At 36.9% G+C, this 13,342-nt stretch overlaps 4 protein-coding genes across 4 annotated transcripts; all 4 read left to right on the top strand.

Annotated features, from left to right (window-relative positions):
• Positions 1-417: 417 nt before the first annotated feature.
• Positions 418-1,628, top strand: LOC137590818 (C1q-related factor-like). Its single transcript, XM_068308615.1, has 3 exons — positions 418-482; positions 767-892; positions 1,000-1,628. Exons 1-3 carry the CDS (start codon positions 479-481, stop codon positions 1,281-1,283), a joined length of 414 nt encoding a protein of 137 aa, XP_068164716.1. The 5' UTR covers positions 418-478; the 3' UTR covers positions 1,284-1,628.
• A 1,758-nt stretch (positions 1,629-3,386) lies between these two features.
• On the top strand, positions 3,387-4,773 carry LOC137590823 (C1q-related factor-like). The gene is made up of 3 exons (XM_068308620.1): positions 3,387-3,477; positions 3,899-4,024; positions 4,132-4,773. Exons 1-3 carry the CDS (start codon positions 3,474-3,476, stop codon positions 4,413-4,415), a joined length of 414 nt encoding a protein of 137 aa, XP_068164721.1. The 5' UTR covers positions 3,387-3,473; the 3' UTR covers positions 4,416-4,773.
• A 1,724-nt stretch (positions 4,774-6,497) lies between these two features.
• On the top strand, positions 6,498-7,828 carry LOC137590819 (C1q-related factor-like). Its single transcript, XM_068308616.1, has 3 exons — positions 6,498-6,602; positions 7,022-7,147; positions 7,255-7,828. Exons 1-3 carry the CDS (start codon positions 6,599-6,601, stop codon positions 7,536-7,538), a joined length of 414 nt encoding a protein of 137 aa, XP_068164717.1. The 5' UTR covers positions 6,498-6,598; the 3' UTR covers positions 7,539-7,828.
• Positions 7,829-11,380: 3,552 nt separating this feature from the next.
• On the top strand, positions 11,381-12,648 carry LOC137590846 (C1q-related factor-like). Its single transcript, XM_068308646.1, has 3 exons — positions 11,381-11,427; positions 11,720-11,845; positions 11,955-12,648. The coding sequence occupies exons 1-3, from the start codon at positions 11,418-11,420 to the stop codon at positions 12,236-12,238; spliced, it is 420 nt and encodes a 139-aa protein (XP_068164747.1). The 5' UTR covers positions 11,381-11,417; the 3' UTR covers positions 12,239-12,648.
• Positions 12,649-13,342: the final 694 nt, after the last annotated feature.

Here is a 13,342-nt window from a genome sequence, read left to right as displayed (position 1 = left end):
ATGCCATTGTTTCAACGACCATGCAAGTGACCTCATAGTTTTTCAATCATGTGTTAAATAATTTTGTTTCTTAATTCAATCTTTTGTACACAGAAAGATTTTATAGATTGTTAATACACATCCTATATGTGAGCAACCAATACCGTTAGTGTCTGTATAACATACACAACAAATGCAAATATTTCCCTCAAATTTTGGTGGTCATTCTATCATTTATTTTTTATTTGTATTTTTTAAAGCTATGAGCCAATGCCCAGAACGATTTTGCAATGTGCTTTCCACATAGGTCCAAACCAAGCCCAAGTTTTTTGAGAATTGTATGTAGAAATACACCCATGATGTGTTCCCACCTCCTTAAATTCAGATGGTCAACCGATATAAAAGCAGCGACAGGGACTGTGTGCATCACAACTTTGAGGTGAAGTGAAGACTCACGACAACCAGCCGACCATCCCAACACAACTGATCAACATCAGAGATGGGTATGTAGAGGAGACTCTATCTATGCTCAATGATGGGATCGTAAAAGAACAACTTTTACAGTGAAGACAATATTATTTCTAATGAATAGAATGAATGTTTAATTAATGTTGTTCTTCATGGATCCTCTGTTTTTTTCCCCCAGCAGTCTACATCAATGACTCCATTACAGACTATTTGACTAAAAAACACTATATAAATTTAATAGATACAGTATTTAAGTTAATTACAACAAACCTTTTGCTTGATAAAATTGAAATTGTTGATAATGTTTTGTTTCTTGTAGGTGACAAAGTAATGTTCACTGCAGTGGCAGACAGGGGTGGCTATTATGGACCCTTTACCTCAGACCGAACTCTGGTCTTCAACACAGCGATCACAAACATTGGTGGAAACTATGATCCCACCTCAGGTAAATACATCACACTGTGAAGGGAACAATTCTTCTTTTAACGGAGAAACACCTCAACGTGACTTCATTTGATAAACTGAAGTGATAAATTGTATTTTGTTTCACAGGAATCTTCACAGCTCCTGCTCAAGGCTATTACTTCTTCACCTTCTCCTATCATGCTAGTAAACAACATAAAACTGGGCTGAACCTGATAAAGAACCATGACCTCATTGTCAGAGCATATGATGACAAGATCGGTGCTTCTACCATCATTGACAACGCAGGAAATGCAGCAACCCTGCAGCTGGAAGCAGGAGACAAGGTGTTTGTTCAGCTGCCCGCTGAATGTCATGTGTATGCCGCCAACAGCGTTACCACCTTCAGTGGTTTTCTGATCAAAGGGGCCTAATTATTTCATGACTCCCGATTGATTATCACAAAAAAAGCTTTTTTTCCGGCAAATAATATAAAATATGAAATTACTAATCTCGGCTTTAAGAGGAATTCCTATATTTTTCCTCTGGCATCTTTGTGCTTTTGCTGCAACAGGAAGTGTCATGGTGGAGGATGTGGTGAAGTGATATTAGAGATGTTAACTAAGAGAAGATCAATGTGTTACTGGACTGTAAAATGTCTTGACCGCACAAAGAAAAGTTAGATAACACCTGCCTCTCCTGTCATTTCTGTTAATCCTGATAATTGCTTGCAAACAATAAAGATCAATGGTGAATCTCAGTTTTGTGTCGTCTGACTTAAAAATCATGATTGTGGTCCTTGGTGGGGGTGGGGCCACTTCTTGTACCGAAGAAGAATGAATAATATTTAATAAACATTTAATATGAAATCACTGATATTCATTATTTTTCATAACTACAATAAATTGGTTATTTTTCACATTAAAAAAAAAATTCAATTGTATTGATAATAACCAAAAAAGGACTGGGCTGAAGCAAATTGCTTATATAAACCCACCCAGATTAACACGATTTAATCACAACAACATCAACATTCTTTTCACACAAACTGGGTTCTTTCTACTTCACAACCTGAACACCTGTACAGAAAACATTTTATAAAAATGTTGAAAACACATGGCGTCATGGTGGTGCAGTAGGTAGCCCTGTCGCCACACAACATGGCGGGTCTGGGTTCGCGTCCCGCTCTGTGCAGAGTTTGCATGTTCTCCCCGTGTCTGTGTGGGTTCTCTCCGGGTTCTCCGGCCTCCTCCCACCTCCAAAAGCATGCACTTCAGCTTCATTGGCCTGTCCCAAATTGCCCGTAGGAGTGAGTGTGTGCGTGTGGTTGTCTGTCTTTGTTTGTGGCTCCCTGGCGCACTGGCGTCGCGCCCGGAGTGTCCCCCGCCTTACGCCCTATGCCAGCTGGGATAGGCTCCAGCTCCCCGTGACCCGCTGTGGTGGATAACGCAGGGGAAGATGGATGGATGAAAACACATTCTGTGTTCAGTTAAACTTGTATCATGCTTTACTTGATCATGCAAACATGAGACGATATGACAACATGTCGGATATGTTTGCAAAAATATTTGTGTTTCCTGTATTCTGGTGAAGTTACCTCCTAATCTGTTACCTCCTAAGTTATTTCCACAGAAACTCCTTTGTGCTGTGCAACAGCAGTTGCATTTCTGTAAAGGTCAACATACATGACTGTATAATGTTGCTTCCTGAATTTTACACAGCTCTTTGGGTCATTGCATCAAAGGGCAGATCATTAGGTTAAAAATGATCAAGTGTATTTTGTCCTGATTAATCAAAATTTGTATTGCATTGTATGTAGTTATTCTTCTTTAATTTTTCTTTAATACATACAGTACAGCTATATTATGAACAGAAATAACCAGCCCTACATAATATATAATAATATTTGATATTTTTTGGCAATCCTCTGAAGATACAACTGGTAATCCTAGTCTGGTGCCTCATCCTCCATTACTTTTACAGTTTGGAATTTAAACACCAGTACAGTACAGTCTCTCCATTTCCCCCTGTTTTGCTCCAGAGATCCAAAATCTGAAACAGTAGTGGGACATCTAGAGTCGTGCATGTGTGGGTATTTTTATTGACTGGACTTTATTTTCCTAATTTATGGCATTTATGCCATTGTTTCAACGACCATGCAAGTGACCTCGGTTTGAGTCATAGTTTTTCAATCATGTGTTAAATAATTTTGTTTCTTAATTCAATCTTTTGTACACAGAAAGATTTTATAGATTGTTAATACACATCCTATAGGTGAGCAACCAATAACGTTAGTGTCTGTATAACATACACAACAAATGCAAATATTTCCCTCAAATTTTGGTGGTCATTCTATCATTTATTTTTTATTTGTATTTTTTAAAGCTATGAGCCAATGCCCAGAACGATTTTGCAATGTGCTTTCCACATAGGTCCAAACCAAGCCCAAGTTTTTTGAGAATTGTATGTAGAAATACACCCATGATGTGTTCCCACCTCCTTAAATTCAGATGGTCAACTGATATAAAAGCAGCGACAGGGACTGTGTGCATCACAACTTTGAGGTGAAGTGAAGACTCACGACAACCAGCCGACCATCCCAACACAACTGATCAACATCAGAGATGGGTATGTAGAGGACACATTATTTATGCTTCAATGAAGGGATCAGAAAATAACAACTTTTATGAGTTGCTGATTGAAGGCATTGACAATATTGAACCACAGAATGGAATCACTGGAGTTATTGAAATAAATGTTTCCATGACAAGAAAGTTCCCAGATGAGGTGTATCGAAGTTTAATTCATGTTGTTCTTCATGGATATTCTCATTTTTTCAAAGCAGCTTCAAATAAGCGGTGCTACAGAAATGACATAACGTAAAGAAAAAAAAAATCATAGCTCAAAGGTTGCTCACTTTAGCATGGATTAATATGAAAATAGGTCAATTCTATCTACATCAATGACTCCATTACAGACTATTTAACTAATTTCAACAAAGTTTTTGCTTGATAAAATTGAATTGTTGATAATGTTTTGTTTCTTATAGGTGACAAAGTAATGTTCACTGCAGTGGCAGACAGCGGTGGCTATTATGGACCCTTTACCTCAGACCGAACTCTGGTCTTCAACACAGCGATCACAAACATTGGTGGAAACTATGATCCCACCTCAGGTAAATACATCACACTGTGAAGGGGCCAATTCTTCTTTTAACGGAGAAACACCTCAACGTGACTTCATTTGATAAACTGAAGATATAAATTGTATTTTGTTTTACAGGAATCTTCACAGCTCCTGCTCAAGGCTATTACTTCTTCACCTTCTCCTATCATGCTAGTAAACAACATAAAACTGGGCTGAACCTGATAAAGAACCATGACCTCATTGTCAGAGCATTTAATGACAAGATCGGTGCTTCTACCATCATTGACAACGCAGGAAATTCAGCAACCCTGCAGCTGGAAGCAGGCGACAAGGTGTTTGTGCAGCTGCCCGCTGAATGTCATGTGTATGCCGCCGACAGCGTTACCACCTTCAGCGGTTTTCTGATCAAAGGGGCCTAATTATTTCATGACTCCTGATTGATAATTACAAAAAAAAGCTTTTTTTCCGGCAAATAATATAAAATATGAAATTACTAATCTCGGCTTTAAGAGGAATTCCTATATTTTTCCTCTGGCATCTTTGTGCTTTTGCTGCAACAGGAAGTGTCATGGTGGAGGATGTGGTGAAGTGATATTAGAGATGTTAACTAAGAGAAGATCAATGTGTTACTGGACTGTAAAATGTCTTGACCGCACAAAGAAAAGTTAGATAACACCTGCCTCTCCTGTCATTTCTGTTAATCCTGATAATTGCTTGCAAACAATAAAGATCAATGGTGAATCTCAGTTTTGTGTCGTCTGACTTAAAAATCATGATTGTGGTCCTTGGTGGGGGTGGGGCCACTTCTTGTACCGAAGAAGAATGAATAATATTCAATAAACATTTAATATGAAATCACTGATATTCATTATTTTTAATAACTACAATAAATTGGTTATTTTTCACATTAAAAAAAAAATTCAATTGTATTGATAATAACCAAAAAAAGGACTGGGCTGAAGCAAATTGCTTATATAAGCCCACCCAGATTAACACAATTTAATCACAACAACATCATCATTCTTCTCACACAAACTGGGTTCTTTCTACTTCACAACCTGAACACCTGTACAGAAAACATTTTATAAAAATGTTGAAAACACATGGCGTCATTGTGGTGCAGTGGGTAGCGCTGTCGCCACACAACATGGCGGGTCTGGGTTCGCGTCCCGCTCTGTGCAGAGTTTGCATGTTCTCCCCGTGTCTGTGTGGGTTCTCTCCGGGTTCTCCGGCCTCCTCCCACCTCCAAAAGCATGCGCTTCAGCTTCATTGGCCGGTCCCAAATTGCCCGTAGGAGTGAGTGTGTGCGTGTGGTTGTCTGTCTTTGTTTGTGGCTCCCTGGCGCACTGGCGTCGCGCCCGGAGTGTCCCCCGCCTTACGCCCTATGCCAGCTGGGATAGGCTCCAGCTCCCCGTGACCCGCTGTGGTGGATAACGCAGGGGAAGATGGATGGATGAAAACACATTCTGTGTTCAGTTAAACTTGTATCATGCTTTACTTGATCATGCAAACATGAGACGATATGACAACATGTCGGATATGTTTGCAAAAATATTTGTGTTTCCTGTATTCTGGTGAAGTTACCTCCTAATCTGTTACCTCCTAAGTGATTTCCACAGAAACTCCTTTGTGCTGTGCAACAGCAGTTGCATTTCTGTAAAGGTCAACATACATGACTGTATAATGTTGCTTCCTGAATTTTACACAGCTCTTTGGGTCATTGCATCAAAGGGCAGATCATTGGGTTAAAAATGATCAAGTGTATTTTGTCCTGATTAATCAAAATTTGTATTGCATTGTATCTAGTTATTCTTCTTTAATTTTTCTTTAATACACACAGTACAACTATATAATGAACAGAAATAACCAGCCCTACATAATATATAATAATATTTGATATTTTTTGGCAATCCTCTGAAGATACAACTGGTAATCCTAGTCTGGTGCCTCATCCTCCATTACTTTTACAGTTTGGAATTTAAACACCAGTACAGTACAGTCTCTCCATTTCCCCCTGTTTTGCTCCAGAGATCCAAAATCTGAAACAGTAGTGGGACATCTAGAGTCGTGCATGTGTGGGTATTTTTATTGACTGGACTTTATTTTCCTAATTTATGGCATTTATGCCATTGTTTCAACGACCATGCAAGTGACCTCATAGTTTTTCAATCATGTGTTAAATAATTTTGTTTCTTAATTCAATCTTTTGTACACAGAAAGATTTTATAGATTGTTAATACAAGTCCTATAGGTCAGCAACCAATAACGTTAGTGTCTGTATAACATACACAACAAATGCAAATATTTCCCTCAAATTTTGGTGGTCATTCTATCATTTATTTTTTATTTGTATTTTTTAAAGCTATGAGTCAATGCCCAGAACGATTTTGCAATGTGCTTTCCACATAGGTCCAAACCAAGCCCAAATTTTCTTGAGAATTGTATGTAGAAATACACCCATGATGTGTTCCCACCTCCTTAAATTCAGATGGTCAACCGATATAAAAGCAGCGACAGGGACTGTGTGCATCACAACTTTGAGGTGAAGTGAAGACTCACGACAACCAGCCGACCATCCCAACACAACTGATCAACATCAGAGATGGGTATGTAGAGGACACATTATTTATGCTTCAATGAAGGGATCAGAAAATAACAACTTTTATGAGTTGCTGATTGAAGGCATAGACAATATTGAACCACAGAATGGAATCACTGGAGTTATTGAAATAAATGTTTCCATTACAAGAAAGTTCCCAGATGAGGTGTATCAAAGTTTAATTCATGTTGTTCTTCATGGATATTCTCATTTTTTCAAAGCAGCTTTAAATAAGCGGTGCTACAGAAATGACATAACGTAAAGAAAAAAAATCATAGCTCAAAGGTTGCTCACTTTAGCATGGATTAATATGAAAATAGATCAATTCTATCTACATCAATGAATCCATTACAGACTATTTAACTAATTTCAACAAAGTTTTTACTTGATAAAATTGAATTGTTGATAATGTTTTGTTTCTTATAGGTGACAAAGTAATGTTCACTGCAGTGGCAGACAGGGGTGGCTATTATGGACCCTTTACCTCAGACCGAACTCTGGTCTTCAACACAGCGATCACAAACATTGGTGGAAACTATGATGCCACCTCAGGTAAATACATCACACTGTGAAGGGGCCAATTCTTCTTTTAACGGAGAAACACCTCAACGTGACTTCATTTGATAAACTGAAGTGATAAATTGTATTTTGTTTCACAGGAATCTTCACAGCTCCTGCTCAAGGCTATTACTTCTTCACCTTCTCCTATCATGCTAGTAAACAACATAAAACTGGGCTGAACCTGATAAAGAACCATGACCTCATTGTCAGAGCATATGATGACAAGATCGGTGCTTCTACCATCATTGACAACGCAGGAAATTCAGCAACCCTGCAGCTGGAAGCAGGCGACAAGGTGTTTGTGCAGCTGCCCGCTGAATGTCATGTGTATGCCGCCGACAGCGTTACCACCTTCAGCGGTTTTCTGATCAAAGGGGCCTAATTATTTCATGACTCCTGATTGATAATTACAAAAAAAAGCTTTTTTTCCGGCAAATAATATAAAATATGAAATTACTAATCTCGGCTTTAAGAGGAATTCCTATATTTTTCCTCTGGCATCTTTGTGCTTTTGCTGCAACAGGAAGTGTCATGGTGGAGGATGTGGTGAAGTGATATTAGAGATGTTAACTAAGAGAAGATCAATGTGTTACTGGACTGTAAAAGTTAGATAACACCTGCCTCTCCTGTCATTTCTGTTAATCCTGATAATTACTTGCAAACAATAAAGATCAATGGTGAATCTCAGTTTTGTGCCGTCTGTCTTCAACTCTCATTTAAAAATCATGATTCTGGTCCTTGGTGGGGGTGGGGCCACTTCTGGCTCAGAAGAAGAATGTATTAAAACAGTCATGAGATATTTTGCATTTAATATGAAATCACTGATATTTTAATATTTTTAATAACTGCAATAGATTAGCTACATTAATGATTTAATTTCATAAATACATACATCAGTATATCTAAATTTGATGTGATGTACAGTAACTAATTTAAGCCTTGAGGAGCAAATGGCTCTCCTGATCTAAGTTTACTATTTGATCACGCTCAGTTTGAAGAACACTGTCGTTCTGGTCTGTTAACTTGACCAAAGCGACATCTCTGAATTGTAACGTTGAAAGAGAGTCAATGTCCTTATCATTTTTTCATAGAGTTAAGGTAAAAACTGCAAAATTCTCAGAAGTCACTAAAGATATATGACAAAAAATGTTTGTGTTAATCAAAATGTGATTAATTATTGTTTTTTTCCTATCGTGAAAAGATTCTATGATATAGTCCTCAATTATGTCAACAACACCATATTCACTCATTCACATTTCATAACCAATGGTACTGTGTAACTTCAGCAATAGAAAAGGGAGACCCAGCATTATGGAGCAAATCCAGGTGAAAAGCAATTGATCTACCAATACAGATGGGTAAATTGAAGAAAATTTCTCCTCTTGAATGAAGACGCTGTGAATGTATTAGAAATAACATAAATACATGGCTAATAAAAACATATATGCAGAGGTCTACCTGGAGAAAGATAGACAGCTGACATATAATGTCTCGAAGTCAGATACTAATTGTAAACCTGATCTTATCAGATCTATCCTCTGTTTAAGACATGTATAGGGTATGTTGAAAAGACACACACAAAGGAATCCAATAAGAAAGAATTCAACCAAATAGAACCAGGACAATAAACTAAATTATTAAAACATTTATGTCCTGTAATTTTCACAAATCAATCTCACAGATCAGTGTAATGGTTCCTAGAATTAACATTTACTGCAATCATTCTCGCAACTTCGTTCATGTTACTTTGCTCGGTGGCCTTCTCCCCCACCGTCACCAGTGAGAACTATCTGGTACACTTCTCAATGATAAGGTAGTCAGGAAGGAAAACACATATGGACTTGTATATAAACCTATAAATTGCCATGCATGGATAAACCTCTCCATAGTCCAACATGGAGAGTAAAGTTACAAGACTTTTTATTTTATTTTTTTTACATTAAAAGAGAAACACAATCTGTTTATAAAAATTAAAAACTATTTTATCTGCAGCTTTTTCTTAACAGGTGCATCATATACTGTACTGTATAACTACAACAATAAGTCATTTCTTTGTGCCTCTACCCGTCCCTGTAGGATATAATGTTTTTATAAAAATATTGAAAACACATTCTGTGTTCACTAAAATTGTATCTTATTTTACTTGATCATTCCAACATGAGAAAATATGACAATATTTCTGATATGTTTGCAAAAATATTTGTCTTCTGTATTCTGATGAAATTACCTCCTAACTTGTTACCTCCTCATTCATTTCCACAGAAACTCCTTTGTGCTGTGCAACAGCAGTTGCATATCTGTAAAGGTCAACATACATGACTGTATAATCCTGCTTCCTGAATTCGACACAGCTCTTTGGGTCATTGTATCAAAGGGCAGATCATTAGGTTAAAATGATCAAGTGTATTTTGTCTGAATGAATTAGAATTTCTATTGTATTCACTGTATCTTGTTATTCTTCTTAACATAAAATTTTTCTTTGATCAACAGAGTGTAACTATATTATAAAGATAAACAACCAGCCATATATAATATGTAATAAAATATTTTAAATTTTTTGGCGTTCTCTGAAGATACTAAAGTTAAGCCTTAGTCTTACTTTTATAGTTTGGCAATTGAACACTAGTACAGTATAGTTTCTTCATTTTCTCCTATTTTTTCCCTTTGAGATCCAAAATCTGAAACAACAGTGGGACATCTTGAGTCGTGCATGTGTGGCTATTTTTATTGACTGGACTTGACTTTCCTAATCTCTGGCATTGTTTCAAAGACTAGAGCAGACACATTCCCACTGTGTCCTGTTTTCCTGCTCTAACTCTCTAAAATGAAAAGAGGAAAAGGAAAATCAGAGGAGTTTGATGGGACAAAGCCTTCTCTTGTTAAAATGACGGAGGAGTCAAAGAATGACTTTGACTTTGTTAATTCTTCTTCCAAGACTTAAGGAAGACAAAGACCAGTGCATTGTTGCCTTGGAACAGAGAGTGGTCGATTTGGAACAGAACGCTCCCATTAATTTTTTTGTCAAGATTGCTCCTCTGAAACAAGGCTTCAAACTGAAAGGAAAAAATGTTTGCATCAACGAGAATTTCATTAAAAAGAATGCTGATGTTGCCAGATATTGAGGTTGATGAGATGATTGAAGCCTGGAGTGCCTCATCTGCTGCCAGGAGCCAAACACACCCACTGCCACACCGCCTCACCTGCCGGGAGAAAAGAGGAAAATACAAAAGACCAAAAAGGTAAACAAACCTAACTGAATGAGTGGACAAAGATGGGGAATTGGACGATGACTTTTAATTATAACTATTAATCATTTATTTGAACAAGAACACTACCTCTGACAGAACACATGAGAATTTTTTTTTAAAAATTCCGTTTCAAATTCCTGAATTAGGAAAATTGTTATAAAAATTGGTTAAACTTTTTTGAAAGAGTATACAAAAATATTTGGTCAATGTTTGTGAAAAGTCAACTTCCATTCAAGTGACCTGGGTCTGAGTCTTGTGAAAAAAATTTTGTAGATAATACAAGTCCTACAGGTGAGCAACCAATAAGGTTAGCATGTATGTAACATACACAACAAATACAAATATTTCCCTCAAACTGTTAATTATTTATTTGTGTTTTTTAAAGCTAAGAGTCAACGCCCAGAAAGATTTTGCAATGTGCTTTCCACATAGGTCCAAACGAAGCCAAGTTTTCTTGAGAATTGCATGTAGAAATACACCCATGATGTGTTCCCACCTCCTTAAATTCATCTGAATTTTAATTTAATGAATACATAAGTCAGTCAATCTAAATCTGATGTGAATGTGCGGTACTCATTTAAGCTTTAAGGAACAAATGGCTCTCCTGATCTAAGTTGACTATTTGATCACGTTTAGTTTGAAGAACACTGTCGTTCTGGTCTGTTAATCGGACCGAAGCTACGTCTCTGAATTTAATGTTGAAATAGTGTCGATGTCCTTATCCTTCTCTCATAAACGTGAAGTAAAAACTGCAAAATACTCACATGTCAGTAAAAATATACATGTGAATGTATTAGAGATAACATAAATACATGGCTAATAAAAACATATATGCAGAGGTAAAAAAAAAAAACATTAGGTAGATCTACAACTCCTGTGACACTTGAGCCATCCTTGATTTGTCATTCTCTAGAATTTGAGCACGTATTGAACTCTATAAAAGCAGCGACAAGGATCCTGCATAGCACACTTTTAGAGACCAAGCAAACATTTAACCCAGCCTGCATTCCGGCATGAGTATCGGTAGGTGGACGACTAAAAAATTTGAATGCTGTAGGCAATTTCTTTAATTTTTTGACATTGTGATGCATGTTATTGTGCTGAATTAATGGTAATACAGGCAGCTATGACTCAGATGACAATAAAAATACATACGTATACATGTATGACATATGTCAGTTATCTCATTTGAAACCTACAAGGCATCTGATAGGCCACCCATGAATTTGAAGTAGGCTGTTGAATTGTTTTGGACAAAGTTTAATAAAGTGTGGAGAGAGAGAATAACATGATGACAATTTTTTGACTTATAAAGGGTCGGAGGCGTATTTCACTGCAGTAGCAGACCTTGGGGGGAACTTTGGACCCTTTCCTGAAGAAAGAACTCTGGTTTTCAACACGGAGATCACAAACATTGGTGGCCATTATGACTGCACTTCAGGTAAATGCATCAGATTTAGTCACACATTAATAGTAATATAATTACAGGTGATTATACTTTTAGTAACCTATACAGGAGTATTTACATTAACTCACTTTTGTTTCCACAGGAATCTTCAAAGCTCCCGTTCCAGGTTATTACTACTTCACCTTCTTCTATCACGCTGGAAAACAACATCAGTCAGGACTGACTCTGATGAAGGACCACGAGGTCATTGTCAGGGCATTTGATAACAATCAAAAAGGCGCTGAATTCTCTGACAATGCAGGGAATGCAGCTTTCCTGCAGCTGGATAGGGGAGACAACGTGTTTGTGCATCTGCCTGCTAATTGTCATGTTTATGCCTCCAAAAGCACAACATCCTTCAGTGGTTTTCTGATCACAATATTGTGAGAATTTGATGAGTTCAACATGATTCCAAAAATCTGACTTCCATCATTCATCTATGGTATTCAAATTTAAATTCAGATCCTTTTCACCGAGGCTCTGACTAAAATATTTCTTTACTTTGAATTGACACTTTTATGCATTTCTTTGCCTACAAATTTGTACTTTTTCGGTCACAATAACATTGCATCATATCAACTAGAGCATGAACATTAAATACACAACCATTGATATCACATCCCTGTAATTTTTATGTGTATGATTTTACTCATCTGAATGCATGTGTCTTCTTGAGTAATTCAACTGAATAAAAAGTAGTTAACCTGCTTCAATATTGATAATAATGTGAATTACCTGGTGGTGGCCTCTTTTCAGTCATAGCTGTAATGCTGATGGTTCCACTTACCGGCAAACAATAAAAGTCTCATGAGAATCTGAATATTTTGTCATCTGGTGTTTGAATACCAACTGAACAAGAAAATACAATAAATATAATGTGCATTAAAAGTGGATGTGGGAGTACACAGAGAATAAGCTCCAAGTTTAACAGACAAAGTAAAGACAGAAGAGTCTCCATGGACCGTGGTGTCCGCAGACAGTGACTCACAGTGAGAGTAGAGAGAAAGTTTAGACAGGAATGAAAGTGGCTGTTCATAATTTTAAACGGGTGAAATATTTCCTGCTACAATCGAAATTTCTTCTTTTAAATCCATATAACAGATGCAGATGTAGTGCGCAAGTTATAGTACAAAAAGTGGACATAGCAGTGAGGGCGATGCAGATGCAATGAATGGGAAATATTCATGACCAACATGATTACTATTTTCCGAGCATCCTAAAGTTTCTGCCTGGCATTTCTGAGGTATGTCAGACATAATTTATTATGAACTTAATAATGTTTAAGCTAGCATTTTGATGAGAACACATATTTTCTTTTTTTATATTTTGTCTATTAGAATTTATATATGCAAAGTAGTTTCACCTTATAAACTAATAGTCGTCTAATATTTAACTACACTTCATTAACCCCCAGTGAGAAAATTATTTTTCCAAAATGCACACAAAGTCAACAAAGGTATGACTCACATTAAATGTTTGCACTACAAATGC

This window comes from Antennarius striatus, chromosome 23, assembly GCF_040054535.1.
Source record: "Antennarius striatus isolate MH-2024 chromosome 23, ASM4005453v1, whole genome shotgun sequence".
NCBI classification, from domain to species: Eukaryota; Metazoa; Chordata; class Actinopteri; order Lophiiformes; family Antennariidae; genus Antennarius; species Antennarius striatus.
The sequence above is the reverse complement of the archived record's forward strand: the minus strand, read 5'-3'. Positions and strand labels throughout refer to the sequence as shown.

Bases quoted from the DNA above. Each gene is read 5' to 3' on its own strand.
- LOC137590818 (XM_068308615.1), top strand. The intron at 893-999 runs GTAAATACATCA...TTTGTTTCACAG, and splicing joins AAACTATGATCCCACCTCAG to GAATCTTCACAGCTCCTGCT.
- LOC137590823 (XM_068308620.1), top strand. The intron at 4,025-4,131 runs GTAAATACATCA...TTTGTTTTACAG, and splicing joins AAACTATGATCCCACCTCAG to GAATCTTCACAGCTCCTGCT.
- LOC137590819 (XM_068308616.1), top strand. The intron at 7,148-7,254 runs GTAAATACATCA...TTTGTTTCACAG, and splicing joins AAACTATGATGCCACCTCAG to GAATCTTCACAGCTCCTGCT.
- LOC137590846 (XM_068308646.1), top strand. The intron at 11,846-11,954 runs GTAAATGCATCA...TTGTTTCCACAG, and splicing joins CCATTATGACTGCACTTCAG to GAATCTTCAAAGCTCCCGTT.